General features: G+C 32.8%; 1 protein-coding gene across 1 annotated transcript in view; it reads right to left on the bottom strand.

Annotated features, from left to right (window-relative positions):
- LOC123657622 (cuticlin-1) overlaps positions 1 to 708 on the bottom strand; it is an 86,282-nt gene extending 85,574 nt beyond the window's left edge. Inside the window, exon 1 of the mRNA XM_045593143.1 lies at positions 704 to 708. Within this exon, the coding sequence (XP_045449099.1) occupies positions 704 to 708 (5 nt within the window). The remainder of the gene's footprint in view (positions 1 to 703) is intronic.
- Between the last annotated feature and the right edge of the window lie 16,321 nt (positions 709 to 17,029).

Raw genomic sequence — 17,029 nt, 5'->3', positions numbered from 1 at the left:
AAAATAAACTCAAAGCTTTCGTAAGTATTTTACTAAGTTGCCCACAAAAAGAAAATTTATGTCACATACTATAAAGATACGTAATTGAATCCCTGTTAAGTGTGAAATTTAGAGCGGCTTGTAATACTTAAACCACGAAAATATATGATGTGAAGTTAAGGTGGTCAAATTACTGTTAGGTTTTCAATACGTACAACACACATATACATTTGTGTATTTGTACTTTAGATGTCTCAGTGGTTGAAATAAAAAAAAAAAAAAAAAAAAAAACGAAAGTACACGGATTGAAATTCGAGACAGCATCACCTAATTTTCATTTGTTTTTGTTTAAAAACTTGTCTCATACTCAAGTGGAGACTTAAAAATTTATACTTAATACCTGTATACCTTAGAAAAATACCTAAAAACAGTGTATCCATTAATCTTTAGTGAATTAGAGTGGCATATTAAACTCAAAACTTTTTTCATAATAAATAACTAGAATAGGTGTTTGTCCTATACTTAGACATTCTTATTCTGATACAATATATATATAGTCCAGTTAATATAATTGGTAAGTAATTTAACCTTTACTTAATAATTTACAATTTTACGAAACTTATAAAAAATATTGCCGTAGGATAAATGGCAAAAATACAATAATTTATGAAATAAAGTCCAACAAATTTAATTATCTTATATTACTGTGTACGTACCTACTTACTTCATATTTAAACCAAAAAATTGTTCGTTGACACTAACTTCATTCAAGCTGTATCAGTAAAAACTATATTATTTAGTGTTAAGTTAAAGAAATTACAATAAATATAATTATGTACATTGGTTAAAAAGTCAATTTGTTTTTAATCAATTAGAACATTGTGTTCCCAAACTTCGACGAACAAAAAACGCAGAATATATTCGAAAATAAATAGTTTTGATATTAATTCATCAAAACAATTTAGCAAGTAATTTATAGAGCAGCTAATAAATGGCAAATCAGAAGTCGGCTTAACACAGTTATAACGATGTCGTGGTGAAACTGAAAAACGAGCTTAGGCCACCTATAAACATTAAGACAGACAAGCAATTAAAACCAATTATTTTATATTTCACATAAAATATAGAATTTGTAATTGCCAGACAAAATAACAGCTCTATGAAGTAGTAATGAGAATTTAGAATAAGTAAATAGCCCAATAACAAAATCGATTACGTTGCAATCTTATACTATATTATACTCTCGAAGAAAATAGTATATTTATTGGAATGATAAGGTTTCCATTTCCACCATAATGCAATGAATCTTTACCGCAACTTTTACTGTTATATCATTAAAGATGTTATTGATCGTAAACATATTAATAATCGATGGTTATATGCTACGATATATAAGTCTGACAGAACGTTACAGAATTTTAATAAGCATAAATATATAAAATAGTATTCTATTTTGTGTAAAAAGAATAATAATAAAAACATTTTATCTGAACTTTACTTGCAAAATGTTGTAATTTTCTTAACTTTTAACTAACTAATTTGAATAAATAGCTTTATAAACCGTTTAGGTACCTACTACGTTTTTGTATCATCAAAACAATACTAGGGTTATTCACATTTATAATTTTATTGCATTCAAGTATACAGACAACAATTTAAACGAAATAATTATGACTAAGTAATAATTCTAAATCTTTAATCAGCTTGAGGTAGGCATAACGCATTTTTCATTATTGTTTATAGTATGTCTCGAAAGGTTATTAACATTTTATAAATAATTATTTATAATACAGTTCAATCAGTTTCAGTTTAAATTAATAATAATAATAATAAACGCTTCACACTCAAGGGATCCCCCAGTAGGTTCTCCTGTGCTGGGGGTCCGGAAACACATAAATTACACAAGCAGAACGCCCAGACCACGACTAACATCTATATGGTCGATATAAATGTCTTTCGTGAGCGGGAATCGAACCCGCGACCGCTGGCGCAACAGCCAGTGCGTTAACCGTTGCGCCAACGGGTCGTGAAATTGTATTTTATACCTCTATATTTACTACTATCATATTAATAAAATTACGGTCATGATTTGTCTTTTCTATTTTGTATAGTAACTTAAAAAAATCCATTTAGCTGTCACAAGTGGCGCCGATGTTTTAATTATATGTAAATAAATAAAGAAAGTTAAAGTTTTTCCAGTTATACTAGCTAGCGACAGCAGCAAGTTCGTGTGCGAGCACAGTTAGGCTAGGATGCGCAGTACGCCACGCGTCTGCACATCGAGGCGCTCTCCATACCGCAGAGAGAGCGGTGCTCTGTATAAATTAATAAATTAATAATTATAGGGAATTCCGCTAGCTGAGCTCATCCGCGCTTTATTCAAGTGAGAGTTTGGATTAAGACCGATCGTGTTTACGGTCCGATTCTAAAATTTATAACATTATATGATGTGTATGTTGTAAATTTTAATAGCTTAAGTGTTTAACGGCTTTATCGCCGCGTCTGAGTGTTTCTAAATCTAATTTAAGGGCGTAATACTTTTGATGCGCATATATCATAAGAGCTAGACGATCACTATAAAGAATGATATATATTTTCTGGGCGAACTCGCTCCATCTTCGACCTCGTCTGTGCTCTAGAGCTAGACTGAGGTCAAGAGTAAGCCCATAACATAATAAAAAAAAAATCTCAATGAAAGTAAGTATTGACAAAAAAAAAACTACATGAGCTAGCTATAATAATATATAAATTATATATAATACCTAAATAGTATTATTTAAATCAGCGTATGTATAGTTGGAAAAACAAAGTAGTGAATGTATGTAAAAAAAATATATATTTATAAAAGTAATAAAAATATATGATAAAGTTTAGTACAATTAATAAAATCTTAAAGTAATAACATTAACATTGGCTTTAATGTGAAATTCTTAAAATCCCATTTCAAACTAGAAATATCCAAAAATGTTAATTATATTAATGAAACAAATTGGATCGTTTAATTTTAAATGGTTTTAGTCTGTATAATTCGAAGTCGTTGAAGTTAATAGATTTGAATAAACTATGCGTATTTGACCACCTTTGAGCAAACGCCTACTTCTTCAATGTTTTGAGTCATGGAGAACTAACAAAAATGATATCTGATTTTTGTTACAATAGAAAGAATACCGAAAAGCCCAGACAAGGTCATTGAGCTTTCAATAAGTGACACTTTGCTCATTGCTCATTAATTTGCAGTATTTACTCAACATAATATTGTTAAGCATAAATATTTTACCGTATACGTCATTAGCATTAATACATACATTTTTAAACTATTGCACGAATAAAAATGTTTTATAAATAAAGATTGGCATCATATAAAGTGTATTGTTCTTAAGGTAACTATATTATTATTTCATTAAAGATAGTTATTAGAGAAACAAAAAATAAAGAAAATTAAGAGTGCAGAATTAACACCAGGATTGTACTTATATAATAACTGCAACGATTAAAATTAACAGTATTAATGTAATTTTAATATTTTTCAGGTAAGTATGTAATATGTATATTGACTCGTAATATAGCTATGATTAGGTAAACATATACTTATGAGCTTGTACTAATATTTGTTTAATCACTAATCACTAACATGATATCTTAATCAAATTAACAACGTAATATTAAAAATTCAATCATTTATTATAATGGAAGTACTAATGAATCGATTTGATGTGAATAAAGATTGCGGTTAGTTTATGAGTTGACAGCCGAAAGGATACATTGTAATTGATGTGATAAGTTTGAGAACAATGTCTCGGATAATTTAATTTTATGCCTTGATCTTAATATAATAAGATATTAATTACAATTCGTAAAAAATGCCTATTTAATGAAGAATTCAAATATCTACTACATATTTTTATTTTTCGGTTATCAATTAACGTTTAGAAATACGTGATCTAAAATTATATTCGTTAATAATATCTATTTTTAAGGATTAACACCCTACATTTCATACACTTTGAATAGAGTTTGAATACGGTATCTGTTTAAACTTGTTAGTAAAAAAAATTCCTAGCGCTTTGAATAATTTATATTTATCAATGAAAGCAGTGGATAAGTCAAAACACAACAACAAAAAAACAAATGATAAGAATGAATAGATCAACAATAGAATAGAATCAACAAATGAATAGATTTTAAATATATTTTCTAAACGTATGTAAGTTTAAAAAATTATTTCGTTTATTTTATGAACATATAAACTTCAAAGTATATTATAAATCTTTCAGCGCTTTTTATTCGGTTAAAGCATTTGACTAAAACAAAAACCATTTATTAAATCCTCTCTGGCAGCGCAAGATAATATCAAAGTACGTTTTTTACTCACATACCAGCATCTGATTCTAGTTAACGATTAAAAAGATAGCAATCTAATCACATGTTAGTAACAATATCCAACGCACACTTTAGCTGTTCACATTATTCACAATGAAAGCGCTACAGCGCTTTAATTACGTACTATAGCCAATTTAATTTGTTCTCGAACGAAATTATTCATAAATGTGGTTATAAAAAGGTTTCCCATATATTTCTGTATAATACACACGTCTGCATAGGCATTGTAGTGAAGAAAGATATTTCACTTTTACCAGGTTCCCTTACAAAGTGTCTAATATTAAAGAAAATCAAGTTAAAATAACTATTTCTAACTTCAGTACAACTTACGATCGTTATGTTATAACGCAATACAATGTACAAGAATTTTACTAATGCTGGTATATTCTATAGACAGAGATAAATTTTATATAATTAAACACCTAGATCTAAAAGTTCCATTGGTGATCTATACAAATAAATAAAATTGGAGAGTCTGTTTGTAATATTAAAATAACCGCTTTTAACTAAATCCACTTGGATGTATACACATTGCATATACCAAAATAACGTTTTAACAATTTTTGTCCGTCTGTCTGCCTGTTTGTTCCGGCTAATCTCTGAAACGGCCGATTTTGTCAGGACTTTCACTGAAAGATAGCTGATGTAATATGGAGTATCTTAGGCTACTTTTATTTTAGAAGTTTATTTATTTCATAACTCTGTCAATAATAACTTTTTAATAGTGCTGTGTGGCTACAGCACTAAAGAATTTAGCCACCCCCTCTCTTCCCGTGGGTGTCGTAAGAGGCGACTAAGGGATAACAAGGTTCCACAACCACCTTGGAACTTAAGAAGCCGAGCGATGGCGGGATAACCATCCAACTGCTGGCTTTGAAATACACAGGCCGAAGACGGGCAGCAGCGTCTTCGGTGCGACAAAGCCAGTACTGCGGTCACCAACCCGCCTGCCCAGCGTGGTGACTATGGGCAAAACACATGAGTTCACGTTATTTTTGGCGTAAACTTGTGGAGGCCTATGTCCAGCAGTGGACTGTATAGGCTGTAATGATGATGAATAACTTTTTTGTTAAATTCCACGCAGATGAAGTCGCGGGCACAACTAGTCAAAACTTAGCCCAAATATATTGCTTAAAAAAATATTACAACCAAAAACAATTATGTTTGTAATATTCTTACATAGAAGGGTTTATATAATACAATACTTGTTTGTAAAATTAAATTATTTAATAGATAAATTGCTTGTAACGAGTCGTTTGTTCTGGCCATTAATGAAACAACAGCGCTCATTAAACTAAGGTTTAATGCTCGATTAAACACGTTTTTCGTTAAGCTCATCTATTTTAAGAGACCTTTACCCTAAAGGGAACATTAATAATGAATACCTTAAGCATTATTTTAAGCGGCGTAGGCATCTGTTGTTTACTAATTTTTTATTGATATATGTAATTGATTGTTTATAAGCCCTGATATTTGAAATAACTCGGCTTAAATTATGATAATCTAATGATCGTAGTTTTGAGATTAAATTATTCATTCTATAATGGTGGTAATATAAAAAGTAGAGAAATAACACTTTTTATCGCTCTGTCACTTCTTTCTTTTCGACGACATGTTTTCAATTTTTAAAGTTGAACAAAATTAGTACGACATGCGTAATAAAACAAATCACAATAAATAAAAATAATTATTACTTTATTACATTTTGTGAATTGTACAGGACTCGTTTTGATATTTGATGAAGCAATAACTTGGGATAGAAAGTTGAAAACACGTAAACTACACAATAATATTACGATTTCTGATTACACTTTATAGACCAATTCGTAAACTAAAGATTTACAGATTGTTCGAAACACTTCGGGTAATCACATTCTCTCAAACAAGTGTCGATATCTTCGATTATAATTTACAAACAATACATTGGATACAAGTACTAAAATTGTAAAATTTATAGCGGTATAAAAGTCAACAAAGTCATTACCATTTAGATAGCTGTTTAAGTCTGAAAATATAGACTACATGACATGATTCGTAATTCATGTTTAGTAAGAACTTTTAAGAGAACTATGGCATATAATGGCGGTAATGTTTTTGATTCTTGAACTCGTACATATTAATATTCATTTTTAATGTATTTAGTAAGAGCGTATGTAACTCAGAAATATAAACGCACCAATTCTCATCACGTGAAAAATATGATGCCTAAAAATAGATATAAAACCTATTTTTCATAAGAAATAACTATGCAATTTTGAAAATAAACTTAAAAAACATAATAGCATAGATTTTTTTTTTGTTATCTGGTAGCATTTATGGAATACTAGTAAAGATTCAGTCTTTTGAGTGACTTAGTTTCTTTCTATTTCTTTCTAGGGAAATCTACAGTATGAATCAACAGTCAGGTATTTTTATTTAATCTAGCAACATGTTTTTTAAAAGCTTACTTAAGTTTGGAATTTTAGAAGAGTTTCTCATAGAAACTGATTGTTATCAGAGCCAACAGTAAGATAAACTACCTAATCGATCAAAGCGTGCTTCACGATTGCTCTCGGTCGCTGGATTCATCAGTTAATCGGCGATACAGAGATGAAACAAATATTACGTTACATCTGTTGTATTGAACGATTTGTACTAATTGTTGATACAACATCTTTGATTAAGACATAATTAATCATACAGGTTAGTAACATAAAAAATTATATATAAAAAATTACTCTACCTTGATAGGTAGTCTTGTTTTTTATTATTATTATTATAACATCATGTTGTGGAAGGTTATGATTTATTTAGATCTTAACTATTACAAAGACCTTATATAACCTTGACGAATTTTTCCAGTCGTTTTTATTTAAATATTTAAATCTTATTAGCTCATTTCCGCTCTCAGATCACAATTACATATATACTTACTAGAGTACAAAAACCTCATACAAAGTTAATCATTTAAAATATTAATTTGTATCCGAAAATAACGGTAATACACAAAAATAATAATGTATTCCTGTTCATAAAACACACCTATAGAAAATGTCACTGACACTACCTACTACTATACTATCTTTTTATATTTTTAAGCTGTGTACTACCTAATATACTTTTTTGTTCCAATTGCAACTAAAAAGTATGAACACCTGTCCGACTTTTAATAATTGTTACTTAAATGCTTTTAATTAAATTTTAATTATGTAACATATAAAAAGACCGTGTCTTATTCGATTCTTTTTTATATTTATATAGAAAAGCTTTGAGCTTCTAATACATGGAGTTAAGATGACGGTTCACTAATAGGTTATTTACATAGAGAGTATACTTTAGCTGGACAATTCAAAAGTAAATTTAAAAATATTTTCATTTAATGTACATTTAAAAAACCAAGGTTTCAAAAGTAAATATTATCTGGAAAATATCGATCTTTCTGCGATAAAATCGTCTCTGTTACACCTATATATATATATATATATATATATATATATATATATACTTTAAAACCTAAATATATTACAGTACTATATAATAGAGACAGCCTTAACATATCGCGATTTTAGATATCATACAGAATCACAACCAAAGACTTTTATATCAGTGGTTTAACAGACCCTTAACCCACAATTAACCTACTTATAAAATAAGTCATAAACCTATACAAGAATTCAGTAGATTACATAGAATCATATTTTACTGTTACTTAGAAATTATTAGGCTATGAAATAATGTGAGATGAATATGTATAAAAGTTCTAATTAACTAGTTCACATTTATGTATGTGTTTGAATTTCGAAAATGAATTTGAAGTTGGTTTTTTTTAATAAAATGGGGAAAATAAATGTTTAAAGCGTAGGTTCTACACATTGAAGTCACGATAAGCATTAAAAAAGTTAACTATACGTTAAAAAAGCCAGTACATAGTATTATCAGCATAAAAATGTTTATTAAAAGCAATAACATAAAAATAAATTATATGTTACAACATTAACGAGTACCAAAATAAGACTTATAATTTTAGTACCTTACTGTGACTACTTGCCTTAAGTAGTGTCAATGAGGAGTGTTCTGGACAATTTTATCTTATTTTAAATTCCTTTACGCGTTCGTGTCAAAATAAAATTAAAAAAAGTCCAATTAACAGACCTTTAATTTTCTTTTATTGTTTCGAAGAACGACATTCGATTAACTAATTTTTCGAAAAAAAAATAGAATGTTTTTCAAATTTACTGTTATATTAATGACATAGATAAATGGTCGCATTTGTTTATTTATCACGATGCGTTATTAGTATGATAATAGTTCACTAAAAGCTCTTAGTTTTAAAACATCAAAGTTTCGATCAAGGACGAAGACTCGATAGCTTTCTCTCATTATAATATTTTATAGGCGTCTTTGATTTTTTCCGAACCTCATAGCGAAGGTCCATTTTATGTTATTAATAATCTTTTGTGTTGTTTAACATACTTTATAGCGGGTCAGAGTCGTTCATTTAACATAAACGTTTAAAAATATCGTGTGAAATGAAATTTTTTACTTCGTTAAGTTATTAGAATATAAAATTTACGATTCAAACAATTCTTAAAGGTTTTATTTCATTTTGAACAAGTATATCTAACCAATACAGTATACTTTATAATGTTATACATAAATATATCCATATAACTTTTACTAGTTTCATTAGCTATTCACACTTGATCCATATGAGACAAAACGATGAGTCGATGGCACTAGATTTTCGAATATCATTGCCGTGCAGTATTAATATTGAAACAGCAAGTCACGTTAGTAATTCCCAAGTGAATGTTAAGAAAACGTAAAAAGCTTTCGATCCCACTAATGACACGGACGTAGCGTTGATGTCTTTTGTACCGACAACGAGTTGGTCGACTTTTGTTGTCGCTTATCTCGTATCGCCGTAAACGATATCTTGACTCCGTACAATATAAACAAATAACATTTACATAAACAATTCCACGAACCGTTGTACGAAAGCGGTTAAGTTTGTAAAAAAGAACAATATTTAATAAGACATGCCACACTGACACAGTTAAAAATATTTTCTCCGTAACGAATATCGACTGTGTAATTAACATTTGTGATACAGCAGCCGTTAATCGACTTACCAATTCTAAAGCGTAAAAAATCCCGAGCCACTTTGACAACACTGTAAATGGAACGTCAGAATAGGGTTGAGCCACGCACGTGTAGATAGATGTGGTTGGGAACGCGACGTGTGGTCGGAGCGAAGACCGCGGGAGACTGGCGCGCCGCCGGGTCTGCCTACACCTGCCGCCCGGCCCCCGCGGTTAGTGACAGGTGAGGCGGTATCGATAGTGCCAGGGTGGTGGTCATCATATGTCCATTATACATGCATATCGAACTTAAAATGTGATAACAGAATATTACAATACCACGCGCGCTTAATCGACATTACAGATTATAAAACATCCTTTCCTTAATAAATATATGTAGATATATGTTACATATCGGAAGTATAAAATTATATATTATTTATTAAGGTTAAAAACAAAACACATCATAATACTTTCAATTAAAAACCAAAAACATTTGATACATACCTAAATGGTACCTTACTACATGTAACATAACATGAAAAAACGTTGAATAGTACTGGTATTCGAAAATAAAGTATCCAGATAAAGAAAATTACTCTTATATTCTACTCTTTTACAAGACGTGATTATTTCCGTCATATAACGTAATAAAAATACCCAAATACTACGACTTCCTTCAATTTATCGATACAAAAGAAGCAACCACAAACAACTCTACTAACCGCTACGTAAGCAATATACTTATAATAACCGATCAAATTAATTACCGCCTCATCTGGACGTGCCACAATTCTATCGAAAATGTGTAACTATCTCTCTCTATCATGTACTAAAAATTAATATTAATGTATCCGTCTCTTTCGTCATGATAAAAAAAAAAAACGCGTAGAATCTGGCGGTAGCGCGTGCCGAATGTGAAACGGGAAGTTTTCACTTGACTTGTGAATGAACATCGCCGGTGTCTTTGATCTGTGCTAGTAGACTACAACTATCGAAGTTGTATCACCACATTGTACCCAAAAAATATAGTTATCTCAATATATTTAGAGCATAAATTCCCATGAATCGCTCTCATAACAATACCTACTTGACAAAAATTACATCTACAAACAGCTTTGATGCTCAATAATATAATTTTCGTAATGTATTCAGCTTTCTAAATTCCCAAGACAGTATATAAAAAAGTGCTTAAAAATTATTATTTTTTGTGAGAAGACAACTTTATCTAACATTAATATTAGAATTATCTCTATGTTTAATTGTTTAAATGCAAATAAAATCTTTTTCAAACACATAAATAATATCGTATGTTAATTTTATTTCGCACTTTGCATCATCACATTACCCTTTCGCCTGGTAGTGACCTGTGTTATCCCTTAGTCGCCCCTTACGACTCCCACGGGAAGAGAGGGGATGGCTACATTCTTAATGCCGTAACCACACAGCAACGCAACAGCACCACAAATATATTACAAACAAAGCATAAAGATAGTTACAGACAGTAAAGTACAATGGGCGGACTTACGGATGATTAGCCATTTCTTCCAGACAACCCAGATATATTCGTAAGATACTGATAAACGTTTTACCTAAACGCATCTTTGCTACTATATTATTAATTACGCATATAATAAACGCATTTGTGTTGTACTTACAACTTTTTGTACTTATATAACTGTCCCATCGAAAATTATCCAAAAACAGCACTGCGAAAATGTTCCACTTTACGAGACTACACAACCAAAATTCATTTAAAGTCATTTTGAAATACATATCACGAGTATTAGGCTATAATAATTGAAGAAAAAAACTTCGCGATTTCGTTACAAACATCAATACCGCGTTTATCCAATTGTTAATATTTAAGTCCATTATGCGCTGACTCGACAATCGTTTTTATATCCAATTTTAATTAATAAAGGAACTTTCGTTTTCTCTTCAATTTCACGGTTTTGAAAACTTATTCACATGTATAAATATTTACATTAGTATACTGTTGCTTTTAAAAGCATAAAAGAAATTAAAAATGTAAAATTGTAAGTCTTCAAACCCGACACTATTTTTAAGGCATTTTGCGATCATTACGGTTAATAAATAATTAGATATGCCTAAAATTTAAGTACCTATATATCATTATATGCGAGAAAATTGTATGCCAGAAATTATTATTAGATATTAATATTTTAAAGATTGCCAAATACAGTAGGCAATTAATATATCAGATTCAAACTCACAAATTGCGGTCGAAATATTCTATACCTAAATACTATGCTTGCACAATCTTGACTTAATCATATTTATCCAAACTGTACTGGCTTTCCGTTAAATTTGTAGCTTAATTAAACTTTATATGCCCTAAGCAATCTTCCCCTGTGTGAACTACAAAGAATTAATTGAAATTACTTTAACTTTCGTGTGCTTGTTTCATTTTCTCGGTCGTCTCTGGTTCCCTAGATGGGATGCCCTAAGCAGTTGCTTAAATAGCTTATAGGCTAACCCACGAATGCATATTATATAGAATCCTTCTTGTATTTTCATATATATCCTGAGAAAATCAATGTCAACTTTTTTACAATTTGTTACTACATGTTCCACATTTTATCGAGCCAGTAGGAAGAATAAAAGTAAGAAAAAAACGAATACAAAGCACTTCGTAACGGGGAATTTCAATCTTGGCTTGCGCCCGGAGCAAAATATCAATAAACTGCGCCCTACCATATTGAGAATGGAAAAAGCTAAGGCAAGGTATATCAAAAATTGACCGTTCCAGCGGGGATCGAACCTGAGACTGACCGTGTCGGTGCTCTAGCCAATTAAGCTATGGAACAATGTACCCGCTAGATCGAAAATTTTAACCGACTTCCAAAAAAGGAGAAGGTTCTCAATTCGACTGTTTTTTTTTTTATATATGTATGTGGACCGATTTCAACAATTTTCTTTTAATCGAAAGGTGGTGTAAAATGTCATTTAAATTTATTTGAGATCTAACAACAAATTTTCGAGTTATATCTAATAATGCGTTTTTACTTGACGCTTTTTTCGTCTACCTACGTTGTATTATACCGCATAACTTTCTACTGGATGTACCGGTTTTGATAATTCTTTTATTGTTGGAAAGGGGATATCCTTATTTTGGTACCATGATAAGGAAACCAGGATCTGATGATGGGATCCCAGAGAAATCGAGGGAAACTCTCGAAAATCCGCAATAACTTTTTACTGGGTGTACCGATTTTGATAATTTTTAATTTAATCGAAAGCTGATGTTTATCATGTGGTCACATATAAATTTTATTGAGATCTGATAACTACTTTTTGAGTAATCTTTGATAACGCGTAGTTACTTGACTATTTTTTTTTTCGATCTACGTTGTATTACTCGTCGATGTAATTGAAGTCGGTTTTTTTTCTTTTGCGAGCAAACACAAATATGATATGATTTTATTTTCGGTTTAAGCGGACCGTGGCGAATCGGCTTTACTTAAAAACTAGCTTATACGCCGACTACTACAGAATAATTTCAGAAGTTATAGGTACATAAAAAACTCTGCTTCTAAGACATTTTATTAAAATAAAACCTACACCAGACTTCAAATTAGTGCCATAAATGATAACCGCATTAAATTTTGTGTTTCTAATTTCACGCAAGGCTGGCTGAGACAAACATAGAGATAAAATATTCAGAAAAAAATGGTTTTAGCTTCTAATGTTCTTACAAATAACCCTTCTATTTATTTCGTCTTTTCTAAATGTCCCTCAATATACCGACAACATCGGTTACAAATGTATAGCAACTATGTTACACAGACGCACAGGCGTTGACACGCTTTTCGCATACATAATAGTTTATTTAATATAAATATTGAGTAAAAGTAAACGTTGTTGTTTATAACATTATTCTCGATAATTTTATAACATTGCAAAAAGGTTCTAAAAATAGTCAAAAAAGATTTTATAATCTATCAAATGTATGTCACATTGTACAGTGTGTAATCATCCTAAAAATAAAACAGTCAACAATAAGCTCCGTTGCGAGGTCGGGGTCGCGATCCTCATGAATGAGATGGCAATTTCGTTTGAGTTACCTGTATTGTAGCAAAATAAAATGCCACATGACTCAAACTTCAAAGATTCGTAACGTTGTATTGAATTTTAGTCCTAAAGATCGTTGTACTGAGAACTATTTTAAGATAGCGTTAAAAGGTTAACTAGATTATTAGGTTTTGTCGATTGGTGTCACCAAATACAGAAAAAAATATTGTTAGAAATGCAAACAAAATATAAAAAAAATTAAAAATATATCTTCTTATACTATTAAACGAGCAATTCTTGTATGTATATATATTATCATTATTTTTTTATTTATTTTTTTATATTTATTTATTTTTTATATAAATATGTAATTCGCATTTAAATATGATTTCCAAAAAACACGATTTACTAAAAATACCGGGCTAAGCTCGGTCACACAGGTACTTACTGCACATCTATACAAATAAATAAAATTGTAGTGTCTGTTTGTAATATTAAAATAACCGCTTTTTACTAAATGTATACACGGTACATATACCAAAATAACATTTAATTCAATTATTGTCTGACTTGTCTTTCTGTTTGTTGTTCCGGCTAAACCCTGCTCCAAAGGCACCCGTAGAATATGGCGATACAAGTCAGCAAACTGGGATGAGATGCGTTCTTTCTTTGCATCGTACCCATGGCGACAGATTTGCTTCTCCTCCGATGATCCCTCATCTTGTACGAATGCTGTGGCTGATGTTCTGCGTCAGGGAATGGAGTATTACATACCATTCACTGACGCATCAGCATCCGTGGCAGCTCGACCCTGGTTTAATTCTGACTGTTCTCGTGCTGAAGCAGAAAAAAACACTGCTTACTTGGCCTGGGTCGACGCTCGTAACCGCAAGACAACAGACGTGGGTCAGAGGAAGAAAGCCTATAACAGAGCCGCTAAGTCCTGCAAGAAGGCTCTGCGGAAGGCTCGATTTGACCACATTGGCAAAATTGGGACTAGACTTGCGTCATACCCACCTGGTAGTAAAGCCTTTTGGTCCCTGGCCAAATCGGTCGAATCGAACTTCTGTCGCCCCTCACTACCTCCACTGATAAAACCCGATGGATCACTAGCCCACACCGCTGAGGAGAAGGCAAACTTGTTTGCAAATCTCTTTGCGGAATCCTCGCATCTTGACTTAGGCAGCGCCACACCTCCAACTTCTTCGATTCGATGCGAGACGTCTATGCCTGAAGTCCGAATCCGTCAAAAAGAGGTCCTTAAAACCTTGCGCAATCTGGACGTAAATAAAGCTAGTGGTCCTGACGGAATACCTGCCATAGTACTCAAAACTTGTGCGCCTGAGTTGTCTCCAATCCTGACACGTCTGTTTCGTCTCTCTCTAGCGACAGGACAAGTGCCGAAAGCCTGGAAGCAAGCTAACGTGCAGCCTGTGCCCAAAAAGGGCAGTCGAGCTGACCCTGTCAATTACAGACCTATTTCCATAACGTCCATACTCTGTAAGAGTATGGAACGTATACTGAATAACCGGCTCCTGGCACACCTTGAGAAGGACGATCTCCTTAGCGACCGACAGTTTGGTTTTCGCCGTAGTCGGTCCACGGGTGATCTTCCGGCGTATGCCACTCACATTTGGAGTGAGGCTATCGAGAAACACGAGGAAGCTATTGCGGTCTCGCTCGATATTTCGAAGGCATTTGACAGGGTCTGGCATGACGGCCTTATTAGCAAACTTCCTTCATACGGGCTACCCGCTTCTCTCTGTGTTTGGATATCTGACTTCCTGAGGGATCGATCGATCCGCGTAGTTATAGACGGTTGCGATTCCGATCGTTTGGCCATCAATGCCGGGGTTCCTCAGGGGTCTGTACTCTCGGCAACGCTATTCTTGCTGCACATCAATGACCTGCTCAAGCCCGGAACCTTTGGGTATGCAGATGACAGCACCGTTGTCGAGCGTTACGTGTCCAACGCACGAGCGAGTGGGTCTGAGATCCAATCGCTGAGGGAAGCTATGATTCAGCGTCTGAACTTGTCCCTTAAAGCTGTCTCCGATTGGGGTGACGCAAACCTGGTCAAGTTCAACGCCTCTAAGACCCAGGCGTGTCTTTTTTCGGCAAAGCGGAGTCCTTTCCATCTGACTCCCTCTTTCCGAGGTGTACCCGTGCCCATAACCGGCCGCCTAGAGCTTCTTGGCGTTACTTTGTCATCCACCCTCAATTTCGGCTCATACATAGAGACAAAGGCCCAAACAGCTGCCAGAAAACTGGGCGTCCTCTCGAAGGTGAGACAGTACTTCACTCCGGAACAGCTTCTAAATTTATATCAAGCGCAAGTTCGATCATGCATGGAGTACTGCTCTCATCTTTGGGATGGCTCAGCCAAGTACCAGCTGGAGCTTCTCGAGTCGATTGACAGACGAGCCAGGAGGCTCATCGGTGATGATGCACTGGTCGCTGCAAAGCTGCAAAGCTTGCATCATCGACGGAGGGTGGCCGGCCTGTCGGTATTTTATCGGATACACTTCGGAGAGTGTGCGCAGGAACTCCATAACCTGATTCCCCCTGCCCCCTTCCATCATCGTACAACCAGACGCTCTGCGTTACGCCACCCTTATATGGTTGACATTCCCCTTATACGCACTAAGCGATTCGCTAGTACATTCTTGATCCGTACAGCCAAAGAATGGAACTCTCTACCAGCGTCTGTGTTTCCAGAAAATTATAACCTGGGGATCTTTAAGTCGCGAGTGAATAGGTTACTTCTAGGTAAGCGTGCTCCATCTTAGACCGCATTTTCACTTATCATCAGGTGAAATAGTGGTCAAACGCAAGCCTATCTTGGTATAAAAAAAAAAAAAAAAAATGAAACGGCTGGACCGATTTTGACGGGATTTTCACTGGCAGATAGCTGATTTAATAATACTTAATAAAGATGCTATTAGTACACAAATGTATCCAAGTAATGTAAATGTAAATAAAAAATATAAGGAAAATAAATTTAATTCATTGATTGTATCAAGCCTTTGTCCAGAAGTGGACATTTAAAGGATTGATCGAGAAGTATACTGACACTTCATTTCATATTCAGTAGTTTGTATTCTAGAGGAAATAATCATTAAGACATAAAAAAAATATCTTGTATACTTATATATAGAAGGGTTGGAGCTTACTACAAGAAGCTATTTATTTCCTTAAGAGTAGTGCAGATAGACAAATTTTATTAAAAGATTAGTAGATTTTTAATTTTTCTTGTGTTAATATCTACGATTTTATTTTTGTCTTACATCTCTACATTAGGAATTCTAAACATTTTTGAATATCATACGATATACTCGCTGGATCGAAATTTTTGATTCGCTTAAACCGAATATAAAAATTAAAAAAAAAATATAAGTATCGTTCCATAGCTTAACTGGCTAGAGCGCCGACACGGTCAGTCGGAGACGCGAGTTCGAACCCCGCTGGAGCGGTCAATTTTTGATATGATATTAAAAAATATTTTGTTGTGTTTTTTGGATAAACTTATTGTAAAATATGACTAACACGTAAATATAATAAATAAATTTAAAAAG

The sequence above is a fragment of the Melitaea cinxia genome, chromosome 11 (assembly GCF_905220565.1).
Source record: "Melitaea cinxia chromosome 11, ilMelCinx1.1, whole genome shotgun sequence".
NCBI classification, from domain to species: domain Eukaryota; kingdom Metazoa; phylum Arthropoda; class Insecta; order Lepidoptera; family Nymphalidae; genus Melitaea; species Melitaea cinxia.
The sequence above is the reverse complement of the archived record's forward strand: the minus strand, read 5'-3'. Positions and strand labels throughout refer to the sequence as shown.